Raw genomic sequence first — 19675 nt, 5'->3', positions numbered from 1 at the left:
CTCACCAGCCCCCAACACCCTAATTTTTAAAAACGGGAAATCTGTCCTTAAACGACCATTTTTCATCTCAATTCTTCGGCACTGTCATCAGGGCTCACCGATGGCTACACACTAAGAAGTCAGGGCTCTGGTGTCACATGCTCTACAAAATACAGCCCATTGTCTTTAGCTGGGGTGGGTAGTAGTGCAAGTTACTCATCTCCTACAACAAGAAACAGGGATTTGCCGAAAACAGTCTAACACCCAAAGTGTTCTAGCCATGGTGCACTAATGACCACATGGCAAAGGGCGTCTTAGCATTCACCTGATGCAAACATTGGGATGCTTAAATATATATTGTTAATTTCAGGAAACATTTTTTTCCATCAGCAAATGGTCTCATTTGGCACACAACTGACATAAACTCAAAGACCGACCGTAAGCTAATAAATTTCAGCTGTAAATGTATCCACCGCCATGAGCATGTGAGCACCCGTTCCTAATGTCTATGCTTCCTTTTCTAGGTCTGTCTGTCTCAAGTGTATTAATGACGCCTGCCACAAGGTGGTGGGAAAGTCCGTGAAACTGCAATCGGGGGCTGGTGTGATGGCTCAGTGGTTAAGAGCACCGACTGCTCTTCTGAAGGTCCTGAGTTCAAATCCCAGCAACCGCATGGTGGCTCACATCCATCCGTAACAAAATCTGATGCCCTCTTCTGGAGTGTCTGAAGACAGCTACAGTGTACTTACATATAATAAATAAATAAATCTTTAAAAAAAAAAAAAAAAAAAAAAAAAAAAAAAAAAAAAAAAAAAAAAAAAAACTGCAATCGGTTGAGCCAGGAAATCAAGCAATGCCTTGAGACCAGAATTTTTTCTCAGATGGCAGATACCCACACAGGGCCCTATTCATGCCCTTTCTCAACAGTCTGCTTTCTCTTTGTCTTTGTGAGGTGGAATGAACAAAAGGCTAGTCTTTGGCAGAAAAGAGGAAAAGGGATGCCAGCCCTCTTTATCAATCGTATAAGTCTGCCCTGGACAGATGAAGGGACATGCTCTGAGGTCAGTGCTGCTGAGTGAACAAGCTGATTTATAAAGGGGGCACATCACCATGGGAAATACTCAGAGCCCAGCAGGATATTTTACTTATATGCAGTCTCCAAATGCTGGAAAAGTTCAGTATTGACTGGCAATTCAGAGCATGAATAACTGGAAATAAGTTTTAATAAACAAGACTTCACTTTTAAGCTTTGCTCGAGGAAACGATCTTATATATAAAGAAAACTGGACAGTAAACTGGGCACAAGCAAACACTGATTTCTGACCAAAGCTCCACCAGTGTGGCACCAAGTTGGGTCAGGACCGGGAGGTCCAGAACTCCAGCTGCGCAGTGCTCCATTTCCAGCCACTGCAAGAGGCTAGTTGACGCGACAAGCCCGGATCATGAGCAGCTGCAGGAGAATGAAGACCGGAGACGTGATCAGGCCGAACCAGAGCTCTCGAGTCTGCTCCACTAGCTTCTGGCACAGCAACATCTCAAAGACAAACTTGAGGCTAAGGACGGTGAGAACCCAGAAGAGGCGCAGCACAGCCAGTCGCTTCTCCCCATCTTGGAAGAGTCGAACGGAAACGATGGTGGTGAAGTAGGTACTGAGCCCGTCGGCGGCGAAAAAGGGCACAAAGACGTTCCACCAGGAGAGGCCCGGAGTCAAGCCATCCACTCGCAGTGCCAACAGTACGGAGAACACCAACAGGGCCAGCAGGTGCACGAATATCTCAAAGGTGGCGAAGCCCAGCCACTGCACCAGCTCCCGCAGCGAGAATAACATCGCGCCTGCTTAACACCGGCCACCGGTGCCCCGCACCGGGCTGTGACGTCTCCGACCGCAGACCTGGCGACCGCCTGCTGCCGCCGCTGCACACGGGAGGCAGCAAGCAGCCCAACCTGGCCTGGACGCCGGCCCTGGGGCTCTGCGACCCTGAGGACCCCAACCCCGGACCCGGAACCGGAGGCTAGCAGAAGCCCGTGGTGTCCAGATGCTATCCCCGCCCCTCCCCCCGCTGGCGCAGTTGAAACGCGTCATTTCCTGTTGACAGCGGAAGGGGGAAGTTGGTGAGGTGTGCGGTTCTGGCCGGCGTGTGCAGTAATGCAGGTTCCACAGCTCCTGGTGCTTTTCGGCAGCCAGACTGGTACAGCCCAGGACGAGGCGGAGAGGCTGGGCCGTGAGGCCCGGCGCCGGCGGCTAGGTTGCCGCGTGCAGGCTTTGGACTCTTACTCCGTGGTGAGGCTCGGGCGCTACGGCGGAGACCCTCCACCGGACTTCGCGCCCTCGGATGGAGGACGTTTGAGTGAGGCCCTTTGGGCCCAAGCGGATTCAGGGGAAAGGGAGGCACTAGGTTGAGGCCTGAGAAAGTAAAGCCTGGTAGCCAGTGGGAATAAGTGTCCAAACACTTTTACTCTGTTCCCCTAGGTGAAGGTGGTGGTGGGATGCGGTGCAGGGAGGGCACTGATCAAGGCTGCCAGAGACCTTACATCTACTTGTGTCTTGTCCTCGAGGCGAATCTCATTAGGGAGCCCCTGGTGATATTTGTTTGTGCGACCACAGGCCAAGGAGACCCTCCTGACAACATGAAGGTAAGGTTGGCCTAATGTGTACCCTCATCCTGTTTTCATTGCTGTATAAGAGTCCCAGCGTGCACAGAAATAGCTTCCCTTCAACGCGTGTTGAGTATGAGAGGTGCCTTTGAGAGAGATTCTTTTTGTAGATCCGAGGAGAGAAATAGCTCTTAAAACCACACCTGGTGCTAGGGAAAGTGCCAGATGTTCAGAGAGTAAAGGGGGTCCTGAAATCGTACACAACTCTTGGGAAGGAAGGAGCACACCTTTAATTCTAGCTCTTGGGAGGCAGGAGCAGATGGAGCTGGCCAGGGCTACATAGAACCTGTCTCTAAAATAAATTAATAAAAGGAGGGGCAGATGGTGGTGAGAAGCAACCTGTGTAAAGGGCAGAAAGTTGAGGATTCCCCAGCCATGAACTGTGCTGACAGAAAAGGGGTAGGAAGAAAGGTTCATTCAAAAATCCTGGATAGCTACAGTGAAATGTCCTATTAAGATGAAAGCTATAGGGACTATGGAATTGACACAGTGATGCTGTCAGTGTAGCAAGACCACCACCTATCTGAACATGGCAAGAATAATGCTAGGCAATAAATATATCCCCGTAAGCAGGAGGTGCACACGTGCCTTGAGCTGGGTGGTGGCCCAAGGCTGAATAAATCAGGCATATTCCAGAGAGCCCAAAAGGTAGACTCAGCAGGGTGTGTAATCAGAGGGATATAAAAGATGAGGGCAGAATCACAGCACAAGAACCCAAAGTAAAGCCGGGGGAGGTTGTGCACGCCTTTAATCCCAGCACTCGGGAGGCAGAGGCAGGCGGATTTCTGAGTTCGAGGCCAGCCTGTTCTACAAAGTGAGTTCCAGGACAGCCAGGGCTATACAGAGAAACCCTGTCTCAAAAAACAAAACAAAACAAACAAACAATTCAAAGTAATTCCACCTGTGGATTGAGAGGACCAGTTATGGCAGATGCCAGGAGGTACCTAGAGGAGCTGCAGTTAGCTGTGCAGGACTGGGAAGGTCCTGGCACAAGCATCATTGTTGAAGCACCCAAAATAAAACTGAAAAAACAGAGTCCCCTATCCCTCAGGCCTGCCATCTAGCATGGGCAGAGTCAGAAAGGAGGAGTTCCCCTTCCCAAGGTCAGTGATAGGGTGGGAGGCTCAGTAGTGACTGCTAAGGAGAGCAGTCTATGTGGGGCAGACACTGTGATCTCCAGCACTAGAGAAGATGAAGTAGGATCAGGAGTTCAAGGCTGCCCTCACCTACATGTTAAGAAACTATATCAGCAAGGTATGGTGATATGCACCTGTAATCTCAGCCCTCCAGAGGCTAAACCTGAAGGACCAAGATTTTTGGTGTCAACCAAAATCATGAATCAAAATAAACAACTCGTGAGGCAGTGGTGGCACATTTGGAGTCTGAGGCAAGTGGATTTCTCTGAATTTGAGGCCAGCCTGGATTACAGAGGGAGTTCTAGGACAGCCAGGGCTACAGAGTGAAATCCTGTCTCAAAATTAAAAATAGGAAAAGGACAAGAAGGTGAGGGAATAGTGATCTCCCTCAGGTTTGAGGTATGCTGGTCTGTGGATACCCCACGTAGGAGCAGGAGTCAGTAGTTACTGTCTCAGTCACAACCGGAACAGAAGTCCCTTGAAGAGGCTACAGACCCAGCATCGCAAAACACATCCAGGAGTGTGGTCCCTCAGGTCTGCAGGGCAGGAAAGCCTTGGCCTTGGCCTCTTTGCCCTAATCCTCTTTAAAAACACATTGGAGTTATAGGGGAAAAAAAATCCAGTAACTGGGTCTTTGCTTATCTCTTTCTGGTGAAATCTACTGTGATAGGCATTTCCCAAAGCTTTTCCATCAGCTTTTCCAGGAGCTTCTTAAATACAGATAGGTCACAGAGAGAGAGAGAGACAGAGACAGAGACAAGGGGGGAGACAGAGAGACAGAATGGATGAATGAATATGTTTGCTGGAGTGAAGACTCTAGTGAAAGGCAAAGACAAACAGAACCTAGAATTCAATATGGATGCAGCTATTACTGGGCTAAGACCACCATCAAAGGAGGACAGACAGAAGTAGGGAAGCAGGAAAAAAATTGCAAAATATTGGAAGATAAAGCTGAGCAGTTCTCCCAAGTGTAACACAGAAATTGGACGGTGGAGGAAAACAGTCAACAGAACCTAAAGATCATGTGAGGAGTGACAGAGTAAGGTATGGGTAGGAAGGCAGTCAGTAAGGACAGTAAAGGTGTCACACAGCTGGGTGGCACTGGCACAGCCTTTAATCTCAACATGCCACAGGCAGGTGGAGCTCTTGAGTTCAAGGCCAGCCTAGTCTACAGAGAGTTCCAGGACAGCCAGGGCTACACAGAGAGACCTTGTCTACAAGGAAATAAACAATGTCACATAATGGAAGGACAGAACTGCTGCCTGAGACAGTGACTACATGCTTGCAAAGGGGCACCCAGAGAGGATGGGTTTAACTATTGGGGATAATAGACAACATGGCCTAATGGCTGACAGGCCAGAGGGCAACAAACTGGAAAGGTCATTATGAACCCAGAGTTCGAGGGCATGAGTCAGTGACTCAACACCTTCAGAGAATCATAGCACAGCCCATCGCCCTTTTTTACCCAGAAAACTTGAGTGAGAACTTATGGCTGGCCTCTCCCTTCTTATGGCAGTAGACAGGCTGGTCTACCACTACAGTAATAGAGAAGCAGCTGGAGGGTGGTAAGCGAATTCACCCCTAGACCAGATTAGGAAGAATACTCCACTGAGTGTCCTGCAGGGGGGCAGCAGGTAATTAATTGGGGCACTGAGCTACAGGTTACCATATATGAGAAATACTTACACTTACACAGTTAGGATAAGTTTTCTTTGTGTGCAGGTTTCTGGTCTATAATTTTGTTCCATGTGAAGGGGAGATGTCCAGATTGGCCAGTGTACAGTTCTGGGCTCTAATGGTCTTCCTTCCACACCATCCTCTCCCTGCTGGGACCTCAGACAGAAAACTGGCCTGAGCTGAGGTCCTAACAGTTTTCCTATGGCTACAGAACTTCTGGAGGTTCATATTCCGGAAGAGCCTGCCGTCCAGCTCCCTCTGTCAAATGGATTTTGCTGTCCTAGGCCTCGGGGATTCCTCATATGCCAAGTGAGTAGGGGGTTGACTTGCTGGAGACAGTTATTAAAGTCAAGGAAAAAATGAAGCAGGCAGCTGGCACCCCAGGTGCCCATCCATTGTAGACCATGTGACCCTACACTGTGTTGGCTCATCAACCTTATGCACAGATATTCCCTAATGGTCAGGACTTTGTAAGGACTTGGCATAGAGAAGGGCACCATTGGGGAAGGAACAGGGTGGCAGAGTACCACCATGGAATTCAGGGCATGGTGAGGCTCAGACCAGCTAGCATTACATTACAACATCCAGTCTGTCCCTGTTCCTCACTATGTTCCAAACATAATCTGAAGCATTGCATTGTGTCCCTAAACAAGCAGTGCTGTGAGCTTCGTTTACTTCCTGTGGTGATGATGAGGGATTTCCACTCAGAGGTGCAAGTAGCTATCTAATACCTAAGACCTGTTTTCCACAGGGCCCAGTGTCATCCAGCACTGAGGGCCACTCCACCCCCTAAAAAGTTGTGTTCATTGCAGGGTTCTTGATTACTTTAGATAAAAAGAACAGAAAATGGGGCTGGAGAAGATGGCTCAGAGAGATTGAGAGCACTGACTGCTCTTCCAAAGTCCTGAGTTCAATTCCCAGCAACCACATGGTGGTTCACAACTGTCTGTAGTGAGATCTGATGCCCTCTTCTGGTGTGTCTGAAGACAGCTACAGTGTACTCATGTGAAAATAATTAAAAACAAAACAACAGAAAATGGAAGCTGAGCATGGTGACTCACTCCCTTACCATCCCAGCACTCAGAAAGCTAATAAGGGAGAATTGCCACAAACCTTAGGGTAGGACTGGATCCTACTACATCACAAAGCAGAGAAAATAGGAAAGTGGTGGTGGTGTGACTTGCTCGGCTAGAGGTTTTGCTCACTGGCACTATGGATACACAGAGCAGGTAGGATGGAGTCCAACTATGGATGTGGTTCCCAAGAAGACAAGCTGATGCGAGGACCAGTGAGTCTTTTACAGACCAAAGAGGGGGATCTTCTCCCAGAAAAACATGGTCATCTGCTCTCCACCCCGCCCCACCTCCAACAGCAACTGTGTAGCCCTGGCACAGGGAATCCATGGTCTTGATCACTTCAGAGATATGGGTTGATAAAATGAGACTGTTCTCCATGTGGCAGCTTCTTGAGATCAAGGGACTTACCATTTGTGGTTATAGCTGTTGCTCCAATCTCTCATCCCCTGCATGCTGAAGTCAGTGTGCACCATCTTTGAGAGAGGTCCTGCACTGCCCAAGAAATTGACTGCACTACCGCCCCATACTGTTGGTTAGCCCACACTCTGGGCCTGCCTTACTGTCTCCACCCACAGGTTCAACTTTGTGGCCAAGAAGCTACATCGTAGGCTGCTGCAGCTAGGAGGCAGTGCGCTTCTGCCCCCATGTCTGGGTGATGACCAGCATGAGCTGGGGTAGGTGTTGGTGTCAGTGTTCCTCTGTGGCAACCCTTCTTGGCCCTGGCTCACAGAGGCCAATGCCTGTACTCTTTCCTAGGCCTGATGCTGCCATTGACCCCTGGGTAGGAGATCTTTGGGAGAAGATAATGGTTATGTACCCAGTACCCCTTGACATTCCTGAGATTCCTCATGGAGTCCCGTGAGTCTGAGCCTTGGGTATATGAATATCAAGGGACTTTGAGCTGTTTTATGCCCCCCAGGCCACCCAACTGATAGTTCCACTTTCCACAGCTTGCCCTCCAAGTTCATCTTTCAGTTTCTTCAGGAGGTCCCCAGCATAGGGGCTGAGGAGCTCAACATAGCCAGCTCAGCCCCTCAGACACCCCCATCAGAGTTACAGCCCTTCCTGGCACCTGTGATCACCAACCAGAGGGTCACTGGCCCCCAACACTTTCAGGATGTTCGGCTGATTGAATTTGACATTACAGACTCCAATATCAGGTAAGGAACCCAAGCCCTCAGGCAGTCAGGCAGGGTGCCCATATATTCCTAGGAAGCTGATGTGGTCAGGGAAAAGGTAGGCAGTAGTTAGGGCTTCACAAGGGTATGCCAGAGCCAAAGGCCAGGCAGTTCCGAGAGCTTGACCTCCAGCCCACCTCCATCTCCTTAGTACCTTCATTCTCCCCCACAGTACGCATCCCTTCTGTCCCCTCAGCTCCTCTGTCCTTTCTACACCATCCCCACATTTCTGGTGACTTTTTCATACAGCTTTGCTGCTGGTGATGTTGTATTCATTTTGCCCTCTAACTCGGAGGCCCACACCCAGCAGTTCTGCCAAGTGTTGTGCCTGGACCCCAATCAGTTTTTCACACTTAAGCCACGGGAACCAGGTGAGTGCGGGAGATGCACCAGCTCTGAGCTCCAAGGTACCACCTAATGGCTCTACCCACCAAGCCTCCATGCCATTCCTGCAGGTGTCCCTGACCCACCAGGGCTGCCTCAGCCCTGTACTGTGTGGAACCTCGTGTCCCAGTACTTGGACATTGCCAGTGTGCCCCGCCGTTCCTTCTTTGAGCTCCTGGCTTGTCTCTCCCAACATGCGCTGGAGCGAGAGAAGCTGCTGGAATTGAGCTCTGCCAGAGGTCAGGAAGAGCTCTGGGAGTACTGCAGTCGGCCCCGCAGAACCATCTTGGAGGTGGGCTGGCCTGTGGGCAGGCAGGTGGGTATGGGCTGCCGAGCTGTGGTGTGCACACCACCACACAATAAGACTCCATTTATCCAGGTGCTATGCGACTTTCCACATACAGCGGGTGCCATTCCTCCAGACTACCTTTTGGACCTAATCCCTCGGATCCGCCCACGGGCCTTCTCCATTGCTTCCTCCCTACTGGTGAGGGACTCTGAGTAAAACTGAAGACTGGCTGAAAAAACTGGGACTGGGTAGGGCGTGTGTAGATGGGGGCTGCCTCTCTACCAGGGACTGTCCCTCCTGGGGTTGGTAGTAGGCAGGAGTGCTTTAGCAGGGCAGTGCCATCACTGTGTCCATAGGCTCATCCCAGGAGGCTACAGATCCTTGTGGCTGTGGTAAAGTACCAGACTCGTCTGAAGGAGCCCCGCCATGGTCTCTGCTCCTCCTGGCTAGCATCCCTGAATCCTGGGCAAGGTAAATCCATAGTTCTGGGGCTCGGGGTTGGGAGAGAGTATAGCCTCAAGTGCCCATCTTCCCCTGTTCCTGCTACCCCAGGAGCTCAAGCACTTAGCACCTTAGCACTGTCTTTTGACCTCCTACATGCCATTTCCCTTCTGCAGCAGGACCTGTCCGGGTGCCTCTGTGGGTACGTCCTGGGAGCCTCGTGTTCCCAAAAACACCAGACACACCCATTATCATGGTGGGGGCTGGAACTGGTGTGGCCCCCTTCCGAGCAGCCATTCAGGAACGAGTGGCTCATGGCCAAACTGGTGAGTACTGGAGCTCCAAAGCAGTGTGACCTGACCACTGAGCCTGGTCTAGCTGAATTTCTGCATCCAGACGGGGACCGCCCTATGTACCCCAGGAAACTTCTTGTTCTTTGGCTGCCGCCAGCGGGATCAGGACTTCTACTGGCAGACTGAATGGCAGAAGCTAGAGCAGAAGGGCTGGCTGACCCTGGTTACAGCCTTCTCCCGGGAGCAGGTGAGTATATTCAAGTTAGATAGGACAGGAGTTGGGATGGCTGAAACTTAGCCTCTGACACCTGCAGGAGCAGAAGGTATATGTGCAGCACCGGCTTCGAGAGCTGGGGCCACTTGTCTGGGAGCTGCTGGATGGCCAAGGTGCCTACTTCTACCTAGCAGGGTGAGCAAACTTGGGAATGTCGGGGGGTGGACCAGCCTTTAGGGAAGGGTAGTAGTAAGGGTTGGGAATCGGGATCACTGAGCTTTCTGAGGCCTGCCTTTCCAGCAATGCTAAATATTTGCCTACGGATGTTTCGGAAGCCCTTATGTCCATTTTTCAAGAAGAAGGACGACTCTCCACTGCAGATGCATCTGCCTACCTTGCTAGGCTCCAGCAGACACTGCGCTTCCAGACTGAAACCTGGGCCTGAGGAGCCACTTGCTAGCTCACACTCACATTAACAGCTGCATTGGGTAGCCTGCTGGAGTCTAGAAGGCCCATTGTTACCTCTTGCCTTCTAATCCCAGAACACTGGGTAGACCCACAGTTTCGCTTTTTTGGTCCAGCTGACCAGGAGGGCAGTCCTTGCGTACAGCCAAACTCAGTGGAACCCAGTGTCCCATACGTAGGCCCAGCCCCGGTGCAGCTAGAACTCCTGGTTTTCTCTCAGACCCCTTCATTCTGCCCCAAATCTGCATTTATAGTCCCTACCACCAAGGGCCTGCTAAGCCCTCCAAAGGACATAGAGCTGTGCGGGCTGCACTGCCCGTCTGACCCCGTGCTATTCCCATTAGTCCCATAACACCTGTGCAGCTCAGCTCAGTTGAAAAGCCACCAGGGACCAAGTCTCCTGAGCATTGGGAATGGGCAAATCTGTCTGTCTGCAGGTCCATAAACATGAGTTAACTGCCTGGGTAGCCGCTCACTTCTCTTTTATTGCTTCTAGATTTGAGAGTGGTGGTTGGGACATGGATTATCTGCATCTGCTAGTGGTGGGCAAAGAGCCCTCCAGGGCATGAGCACAGGCTTGTACTGACAGTTTAGCCAAGCTAGTCCCCTTCTCTGATGGCCACACAACTCAGCCAAGCTCATATACCCTTCTCTCATGGCCAAGCAGAGAGGGCTTAGAGAGCTATTTATTTGGAAGTCCCAGCCAAGAGCCAGCATGCACTATTCTTTCCAAAGAACTGAAAGAATGATCAGGTGGAGGGGGTGTGATTTGTGTTGGCCCGCCCATGGGCAGGGCCTCCACTGCTGGGAAGGAAACCCTGTTGGAGCAGTCAGACAGGTCCAAGGGCAGCTGGGCGCTAAGGAACCTCGGTTCTGTCTGTCAGCTTGTGGAAAACAGGGACCAGACCAACACCACTCTTAGGCCTCAGATACCAAGAGTTGACATGCTGCGGGGACCCAAGTGAAGCTTACTTCCAGTGAGGTCAGCAAGCCGAAAGGGTTATCTAGAGGTTAGTGCTCAGGTGGATGGGTGGAGGCCAAGCTCTGCCTGGCTCCTGAGGGCCACACCTTCATATCTACAACAATCCCTGCAGTCATCCTGGAGTCTCCGTCTACGCATCCTGACCTCTGTTCTAGTGGTAACCTGGGACCTAATGACACCAGCTCTGTGTCTACTAGTTCACCCGGTGCTTCTCTGGGTCCTGAGCTCTTGGACCCACTGTGCCAGCTACCAGCAGATGGAGAGGATGATCTCAGGGCCCCTCTGGGTGCCAGAACTCCAGACAGTAAACCGGAACTGGAGGCCAGAGACCCATCCGCTGCCAGGGCCCTGGAGTCAACTGTGGAAGAGCAGGAAGGTGAGGGGCAGGTTGTGGAGGAGGAGGAATGTCCCATCTGTGCTGAGCCTTATGGGCCTAGTGAGCACCACCTGACCCTGCTAAACTGTGGTCACAGCCTGTGTGTGGGCTGCCTACACCAGCTGTTAGGCATGACCCCCAGAGCTGACCTGGGCCGTGTGTGCTGTCCACTGTGTCGTCAGAAGACACCTATGCTAGAGTGGGAGATCTGTCAGCTGCAGGAGGAACTGCTTCGAGCTGATGGACCCCAGCGCCCAATGCGGACTGCATCCGTCACAGCCCTGCATCCTGGCCCTTGGCCCTGGGGTCCCTTAGAGCACCGCTACCAGCTGCGCTTCCTGGCAGGGCCTGTGGGAGGGCGAAGCTGTCTCCCCTTCCTGCCCTGCCCTCCCAGCCTAGGCACCTGGTTGTGGGCACTACGGGAACGTGGCCCCTGTGCCCGCCGCTTGTCACTGCTGAGCCTACTGGTCCTTGAACTGCTCGGGCTGGTGGTCATCTTCATGCCGCTCCTTTTACTAGGGGTGCTCTTCATGCTGCTAGACCGTTCCACCCACTAAGCAGAGCCCAGAATGCTGGCCAAGCTTTGAAGTCCATGCACGCTTGGATTCTGGTAATCAGCAAAGACTTGTTATCACCAATACCAAGACTATACATGCCTAAGAGCCTACGCCAGCCAGAGTGCTTACACACCCTTGCAGCCTAGATATTAGCTAAAGCCAAGGACACAAGGACAGCCTCTGAAGGAGCTTGGCCTGGCAGAAAGAGTTGTGAAAAGAACCCTATGTGCTTGCCATGGGCGGTCATCTCACTGGCCACAGGCAGAAGCTGGGCTATACCGCCAGCTCGTAGTCCAGCTGGTGAGAGTGGACACAAATGTGTGATTCCAACAGTGATTCTGTTTATCCTGAGATCTGTTCATTGGAGAAGGCAAGGGCTGCAGACTCTCACCTGCACCAGACAGAAGCTGGTGTGTGTCCTGAAGGCAACAGCAGCAGCCACAGTAACTACCAGGAGAGGCCTGCACTGCACAAGCCAGCCTTCAAAAGCTCCCACCCAACCTAAGCTACTCTCACCAGAGAAGGTAGCCCAGAGGAGCTGGGATCAATATTGCCTTTGTTTTGCAAGGGCCCATCCAGACCCTGAAGCCTCCAAATGCCCAAGGTCTAGCTCTGTTCCTAGTTGACTCTGCAATTCATGTCACTGGACCAGGAGCCCTCACTTGGGAGATGCAGACAAATCTAAGCTCACTTCATGGCTCATTGGTGACACAATGTAAGGTGTAACATTTCAGGCTGAGTCCTATATAACAAGCATAAGAAAGGCTCTCAGACCAGGCAGTGGTGGCGCACACCTTTGATCGCAGCACTTGGGAGGCAGAGGCAGGTGGATTTCTGAGTTCCAGGCCAGCCTGGTCTACAGAGCGAGTTCCAGGAGGACAGCCAGGGCTACACAGAGACACCCTGTCTCCCAAAAAAAAAAAAAAGTTCTCAATAAACAGTTGTTACTGATTCTATCATTACCTCTGCCATCCTCATTATTACTCCATCTCTGCCATCCAGGCACTCTCCTCACAACCCTTCAATGGTACCTGTTCCAGTCATAGGCAGATCATTTAAAAGACTGCTGGGTCCTTGGTCGTAGCCAACTGTAAGCCTCTACATATGCTGTCCAGAGGCTGTTTCCATACATCCTTGGCCAGAAGAAAAGTACGTGGGTTTTTTGGACAGGATCTCTTTGTGCAACCCATGCCGACTTCACAACCCTCCTGCTTTAGCTTCCAGTGTGCTGGGACTACCAATGAACTTCACCACACACAGCTAAAAGTTCTGTCTCCCTAGCTGGGCCCCATCTCCATGTACCAGTGTGTTCCCAGCTAGTCCAGACCTCCTAAGCAGTACACTCGGGCCAGCTTGCCCTTCCACAAGCAGAGCAAGCCAACCTTGAATGGAGCTGGTTCACCCTCTGGCAGCTCCTGGTTAGACCATGTTGGACTATAGCCTTGGGAACCTACCCTAGGTCCAGGCATGGGCATAGCCCACAGGAGTTAGCTTCAATCAGTGAACAAGTGCAAACTTTGGCAAAGAGTTTTAATGGCAAAGTTGGCTGCAGCGACAATGCCACGCAGGGTAGGGCCAGAAGCCACAGTGGGCAAGAAAGGGTCAGCGGGCAACAGGACAAAGCCAGTTCCCTGAAGAAGCGGCGAGCAAGGACCTGCAGGCAGTAGTGGGCAGGTGGACACTACATGATGGAACAGGCAGATAGTGGGTTCCGCACATGGCAGGTGCATGCAGCTCCACAGTACTGCCGGAAGGTCTGGTAGCAGCTGCCTTCAGATTCACCCCCCCACTGTCCACCGGATGGGGCAGTCAGGGCTTCAGGTGGCAAGCGGCTCAGGATGGATGTGTTGACAGCCAGTGCAGCCAGGCCATAGTCAGTGAAGAGCACAGTCTCACGGTGGCAGGTGGGACAGGAGATGAACTTGTACTTAGGGCAAGACTCATAAAGAATCTGCAGGCACTGCTCACACACGGAGTGCAGGCAAGACAGCACACGGGGCCGCCGTTGAGTGACGTTGTATGTATGCCCACAGGTGGGGCATTCCAGGGGCTCACCTGCTATCACTGGCCCAGACGATGAAGGTGCAGAGGCTGTTGGGCCAGGTCGAATCACATACTGATTTACAATGACCTCATCCACTGGTGCCACCCGGGGGAAGCCCAACTCAGAACTGCCTTTGCGGGGCCGCCTTGGCAAGGGTGGAGTGTGGGATGCTCCTTCCAAGGTAGGCATGTCCCCCCCACATGCCTGGTTGACAATGATCTCTGTGTCTGAGGGCCAAGCACGCTTGGGTGCCAGAGTGGGAGTGGGCCTGGGTGCAGGAGGGAAGCAGGGGGTGGCCGCCGGGAGCTCAGGGAACTTTTCAGGGTGGACAATCTTCATGGCCTCCATTTTGAGGATGACATGGGGGCCTTTCAGGCAGGACATGAGGAGGCCCGGCCATCCACTGCCCACCTCAGGCCCAGGGTCAGCTGGCATCCGGCTCTCTACAGTCAGACTGGACGTTGGCACAGGTGGGGGTGTTGGGTGGGGCCGTGGGGGAAGAGAAGGGGCTGCATCCTGGTCCTGCCAGGCCTGGTGAGGACCACGGTTACTCTGTGGACTGCAAGGGGCAGCCGGTGACAGCTTGGAGGGCAACCCCCCTCCCAGTGGCCACAATGGCTTATCTGATTCAGTCCGAAGAGGAGGAGGAAGAGGAGGGGGAGGGGGAAGCAGGCGGGGACAAGGGGGTATGGGTGGCTGTTTGGGGCTCTGGAGCTCACCCAGGGTCTCTGTCTGCTGAAGCTGGCAAGGGGGCGTGGAGGGGCCTCCTCCTGTAGCAGAGGTCAGCAGTCCCTGGGCCGGGACATCTGGGCAGGCAGGGGCTAGGTGGGCCCCATGGCTCCAGGACAGGGCGCCCAGGGAAGGCAGCTAGCCTGATCCCTGGCTGCCAGAGGACCTGGGCTGAAGGCTCCGCGGCAACAGCAATGGAGAGGCCTGCACCAGGCCTGAGCTGCGGGTGAGAGACAGCGTGAGGGCAGCACGGGGCCCACCTCACTCTCGCCCTTGCCCTCGCCCCCATCCTTCACAAAGGACAGAGTGCCCGACCTCTGACCCTGACCTCATCCGTGGGATCTCCACGGAACTCTGAACGCAACCCCCTCCCCAGTATACTCTCCGAGACCGGACTCACTGTCCGGAGGACTGACTATGAAAATGGAAAGGGGTGATGTCTCTGGCCCCCGCCCCTCCCCCTCCCACCCCCGCTCACCTGCCCCAGCCTGGCGTTCCCCGGCTGCGCCGCCGCCGCAGCAGAGGTTGTCTCAAAGGCAGGCCCGGATGCGGCGCTCACACCTTGCTCTAGTGACTCCGATAGCTCCCGCGGCTCCAGTGGAGACCTCGGGCGATGGCGGGCGCAGACAGCACCCAGGGCGCGAGCGCTGGTGCTGGACGCAAGGCTCGGCGTGGTGGCGGCGACAGCGGCGACGGCGGCGGCGGCAGGTGCGTGCGGAGCGTGGCGCGCTCTGCGGCGGAGGCGCGGGGACCGCAGTGCGCGCGGCGCCCGCCCGCGCCCGCAGCGCCACCCCCTGTCTGGGGACCCGCGCGGGGTCCACGGGGCGGGGCCAGTCTCCTAGCCGCCCCTCGATCTACGCCTGGTCTGGCGTCGGCTCCCAGTGTCGACCTCCCAGCTAGCTACCGGCTGGTCAGAATCCCCGTGCCGACAAGATTCCCTTGCCTCTTGGCTCATCCCCCGAGGGGCCAAACCCTCCCCCCCCCCCAAATTTTGTAAGGGAAATCTTCATGTTTTACTCCCTCATTTTGAGCCTCACAATGCCGAGCAGGGGTTCCAGCGTTCCACTTGTGTCTCAGCTACCTTTCGAGCTCTGAAAGGGCAGGGTCCTTTAACTTCAAACCCCGACACACCCCCTGTGTGAACGCCGGGAGTTTTCCAATTCACTGACGTATCCACACAAGGATTCGTCAAAGAGGGAGTTGGGACAGCAAAAGGGACAAGGGTTTGAGTGGATACCAGAAGAGTGGTCACAGGGAACTGGGGCAGTCACAGGAAGCTCAGAAGTTTCATGGACTGGAGATGGAGAGTTGGAAATACCAGGTATAGGTTGGCAGTCCGCGTGTAGGGTGGAGGGCCCACAGTGCACACTCACCTGCCTAGGGTGGGGTAGCCCTTTCTTGGATCTCATCAGGTCAGCACGTGCTTCTACGTCTCACAGTTATGTACTATACTGGCCCCACCCAGCAGAGGCCCCATTCCTTTCATCCTCCTCCTCCTACCTCATCCTCTTCTATCTGGGCTACACCTTTGCCTGGGGCGGGGGTGGGGAAATCCGTGAGGAAAACACTAAAGACACACTCTGATGACATGGTGTTTACATGTTCAGAATGCCCTCTCATGGCCACCATGCATAACACTGAGTCCTATGCCTGACCCTGGAAAGTCTAGATTTTCTTCAGGCTACAGCCCCTTTCTGTACAATTGGACGAATGGAACAGTGTTCCTTGAGAGCCAAGGCTGGGCCAGACTTTACAGTTCTGCGGAACCATTGGTCCACTTCAGGGCTCCTTCAGCAAGACAATGTGACAGGAGGCGTCGGGTGCTGAGTTGTAGAGGGGAGGCGTTCCGTGGAAACCTGTCACGCATGCATGATGTTGGCCAACTCAGATAACTGTGGACAGAGAAAGGAGTGAACCAGCCCACCCTTCCCGGGAGGGCTCGGCTCACTTACCCATTCACTCAGCATGCGCGCAAGGCCACCTACCGCCCCACCCTCTACCGAGGGTCCCGCCCCGTGAAACGAAGCCACGCCCCGTAGGAGAATAAGGTTCCTCCACCCCCACCCCCCAACTCCACGGCCGTTCTGAGCTGAGCGGTGTGAGCCAAGGATCAGTCCAAACCCGGTCCTTAGGAAACCCAGGAGCGCGGAGGCTTCTGGGGAATTAAGTTTCCACTGAGCACCTCGGCCTGGTTTACGCATGCTCCCGGCTAGGGGCGGAGTCTAAAGGGGCGATGAGCAAGATTGAGGGAGCTTGTGTAAACTCTGGTTTTCTCCTTTATTAAGCATGTTTCCCCCAGACCCATTTCCTTTTACTTGCTAAGTTGCTCGAACTCTTGTCTCGACCTGACTGACTGGCTCTACGCAGTCTTACTCAGTCACCCTAGCTTGCAGGCCCTGTCCTACTTGATGTCCTTCCTGGTGCTTTCCTGACTGGAGTCTGAGCCTGTCCCACTGGTTGCAGACCCAGGGAAGCCCACTGTTGTCTCTACCCTAGCCCCACCGTCACTCTTCGTGCCCTCTGTGGGCATGGAGGTGAAGCTGCAAAAGCAGAAGGGTGCCAGTGCCAAGAATGGGTGCTGGGAACAGAAAACGGCACGAGGGGGTCGGGGGGTTCTTTCATCCCAACTCAGCAACACAAAAAAGGAGCTGAAAATGTCACTGTGTCTGAAGTTCATGTAAGATAAGTAAAGTGTATCTGCGAAGTTGTGTCAAACTTATTATTAAAGTGGAAATCTTCCAAGTAGTTTTAATTGTCTTGTGCACTCAAACGTCTCAGTATGTGTTGGTGGCAAGGAGGAGCTCAGAACGGTGGCAGAAAAGATGTAAGTCATGGCTGGGTAGCCCCAGCACCTCTGAAGACCCCAGAATCTGAAGGCCTGCCTCTACTTCCTTTCTGGGGCCATGACCCAAGGAGGTAGGGCATGCTCAGATGAATCGTGATTGAGTCACCCCAGATTGGCAAATGCCCCTTAAAGTCCAAACCTTGGCCTCCACCCATCTGGGAATGAGGGGTGACTGGCTGCTGTGCTCTAGTTGTTGAGGCCTCTTGGGATCTTGGGAACCCCATCTTTAAGCTCCACCCCAAGGCCCCACCCCTCTCTAGGAGGGAAAAGGCACTTGCTGGTAGCTCTGCTCACCCGCACTGGGACCTGGAGCTGGAGGACTAAGAAGACAGACGGCTGCTGCTTGCCACAGGTGAGTCCTTGTCTAGACACTGACTTTACAGGTTCTTCCTGGGAAGCCCCTGCTCTCCCCTGGACGCTCATCAGTGCCTTCTAGCCTTTTGTCCCCATTCCAGCTACATCCTGGAGCATTTCTTGGATACTTGATGGAGGGTGGTAACTGGGTACTTGGGCCTACCTCCAATACACACAGGCCTTGCACATAGATGCCTTCGGGATATGGCTCTCCAAGGGCAGACTCCTCTTAAATGGGTGTCTTCTTAGGCGACAGGCTCTCAAGCAGCTTTTTTCCTTCCTGCTCTCCCCTGCAGCCTGGACCATGGACCCCCATGAGATGGTTGTGAAGAATCCATATGCCCACATCAGCATTCCTCGGGCTCACCTGCGCTCTGACCTGGGGCAGCAGTTAGAGGAGGTTCCTTCTTCATCTTCCTCCTCTGAGACTCAGCCTCTGCCTGCAGGAACATGTATCCCAGAGCCAGTGGGCCTCTTACAAACTACTGAAGCCCCTGGGCCCAAAGGTATCAAGGGCATCAAGGGTACTGCTCCTGAGCACGGCCAGCAGACCTGGCAGTCACCCTGCAATCCCTATAGCAGTGGGCAACGTCCATCGGGACTGACTTATGCTGGCCTGCCACCTGTAGGGCGTGGTGATGACATTGCCCACCACTGCTGCTGCTGCCCTTGCTGCTCCTGCTGCCACTGTCCTCGCTTCTGCCGTTGTCACAGCTGTTGTGTTATCTCCTAGCTGACTATTGAACCTCCAGGGCTGTGCAGCCCAGGTTCCTGCTCAATGCCAAAGTGTTGCTGGACATCAGGAGCAGCCGTTGTCATGAGCATCAGCCATTTCCTGCCCTGAGCAGGGGAGCCTGTCCACCAGCGTTCAGCTGTAGCCTTCTGGAATAGGGTTCCAGCCACTAGCCATGTTGGCAACAACAGGGACACCCTTCACGTCCTGCAAGACTTTGGCAATAAAGCAGGATGAGCGTTGTGCCTGTGACTGCTTTTTGTTTTGTTTTGTTTTGTTTTGTTTTGTTTTCAAGACAGGGTTTCTCTGTGTAGCCCTGGCTGTCCTGGAACTTGCTCTGTAGACCAGCCTGGCCTCGAACTCAGAAATCTGCCTGCCTCTGCCTCCCAAGTGCTGGGATCAAAGGTGTGCGCCACCACTGCCTGGTCATGACTGCTGTTTTACAGAGGCCCTTTTGGGAGAAGGTCCTAGTCTGAACAACTACTTTCATCCTCAACATATACAAATACAATCTCCCCAGCAGGCTCCCAAACTCTGTGGGATCTTCCAGAGACTGGAAAGATCTAGAGACTGCCTCATGATATCCATAATTTATGGACCTGGCAGGTCCCAGTCTGCCCTGGGGCTTGTAGGTGGCAATATGTCCACTGCCCTGAGCCAGTTCCCTGTACTCCCTAAGGCTCAAGCTGAGAGAGTAAACAAGGCTAACCTTGAGTCACAGGCAGGAGGGTGCCATGCATGCCACTGCTGGGGGCCCTGAGAAAGTATTCTAGAGGAGACTCAGATTGGAGGACTGTTGGTAGGTGGAGCTGATGTTAGCAGGTTTCAGGGAGTGGGAGCACAAGGATGCAGGACCCAGAATCCAGCCCTGCCCAATGTGAGTCACCTCCTAGTCCCAGCCAGGGCATGCTCCTGTTTCCCACAAAATGTAATTCCTGAAGTCTAGAGCTCTGTTGCTTTCATAATTTGAGTGATCTATACTAGACCTTGAAGATGAGGCAGGGAAGGGTTGAGGGGAATACTCTCTTCTTGTCTGTCCAAGCAGTGTAAGATGTCTGTTGGGGGCCATGAATGAGATTCCAGGATAGGGAGTGTGCAAGGAAGCCAACCCTGGCAGCCAGGTGTTTCCGGGGCAGGGCAGAGCCACACACCACATGGAGAAGAAGAGCTGGCCTCACAAGACAAACTAGTCCTCTCGAAGTCAGCCATCCCCTGATTGCAAAGACAGGTCATATGAGAGGACAACCTAGATGTGTAGTGTGTCAAGA

At 53.4% G+C, this 19675-nt stretch overlaps 4 protein-coding genes across 31 annotated transcripts; 2 read left to right on the top strand and 2 right to left on the bottom strand.

Moving 5' to 3' along the window:
- Positions 1-1124: 1124 nt before the first annotated feature.
- Positions 1125-2038, bottom strand: Tmem203 (transmembrane protein 203). The gene has a single exon (NM_177344.3). It carries the CDS (start codon positions 1805-1807, stop codon positions 1397-1399), a length of 411 nt encoding a protein of 136 aa, NP_796318.2. The 5' UTR covers positions 1808-2038; the 3' UTR covers positions 1125-1396.
- Ndor1 (NADPH dependent diflavin oxidoreductase 1) lies at positions 1968-12664 on the top strand. Of its 28 annotated transcripts, none has more exons than XM_006498445.4 (15): positions 2051-2327; positions 2450-2613; positions 5659-5756; positions 7099-7197; positions 7280-7381; positions 7474-7683; positions 7951-8072; positions 8157-8377; positions 8465-8572; positions 8731-8845; positions 8992-9141; positions 9237-9355; positions 9423-9517; positions 10672-10797; positions 10882-12664. In XM_006498445.4, the coding sequence occupies exons 1-14, from the start codon at positions 2126-2128 to the stop codon at positions 10766-10768; spliced, it is 1902 nt and encodes a 633-aa protein (XP_006498508.1). In that variant the 5' UTR covers positions 2051-2125; the 3' UTR covers positions 10769-10797; positions 10882-12664. The 28 variants fall into 28 exon arrangements, 18 of the variants coding, with proteins under 18 accessions (XP_006498515.1, XP_006498508.1, XP_006498507.1 ...); XR_003953748.1 differs by having other exon boundaries at positions 2052-2327; positions 9623-10797; positions 10882-12658; XR_003953749.1 differs by having other exon boundaries at positions 2052-2327; positions 9623-11145; positions 11243-12658.
- Positions 12665-13215: 551 nt separating this feature from the next.
- On the bottom strand, positions 13216-14548 carry Rnf208 (ring finger protein 208). Its single transcript, NM_176834.2, has one exon. It carries the CDS (start codon positions 14179-14181, stop codon positions 13384-13386), a length of 798 nt encoding a protein of 265 aa, NP_789804.2. The 5' UTR covers positions 14182-14548; the 3' UTR covers positions 13216-13383.
- Positions 14549-17579: 3031 nt separating this feature from the next.
- On the top strand, positions 17580-18658 carry Cysrt1 (cysteine rich tail 1). Its single transcript, NM_026415.3, has 2 exons — positions 17580-17672; positions 17971-18658. The coding sequence occupies exon 2, from the start codon at positions 17979-17981 to the stop codon at positions 18405-18407; it is 429 nt and encodes a 142-aa protein (NP_080691.2). The 5' UTR covers positions 17580-17672; positions 17971-17978; the 3' UTR covers positions 18408-18658.
- The last annotated feature ends 1017 nt before the right edge of the window (positions 18659-19675 follow it).

This window comes from Mus musculus, chromosome 2 (genome assembly GCF_000001635.26).
Source record: "Mus musculus strain C57BL/6J chromosome 2, GRCm38.p6 C57BL/6J".
NCBI lineage: Eukaryota > Metazoa > Chordata > Mammalia > Rodentia > Muridae > Mus > Mus musculus.
This window is presented reverse-complemented; position numbering and strand designations above follow the sequence as displayed.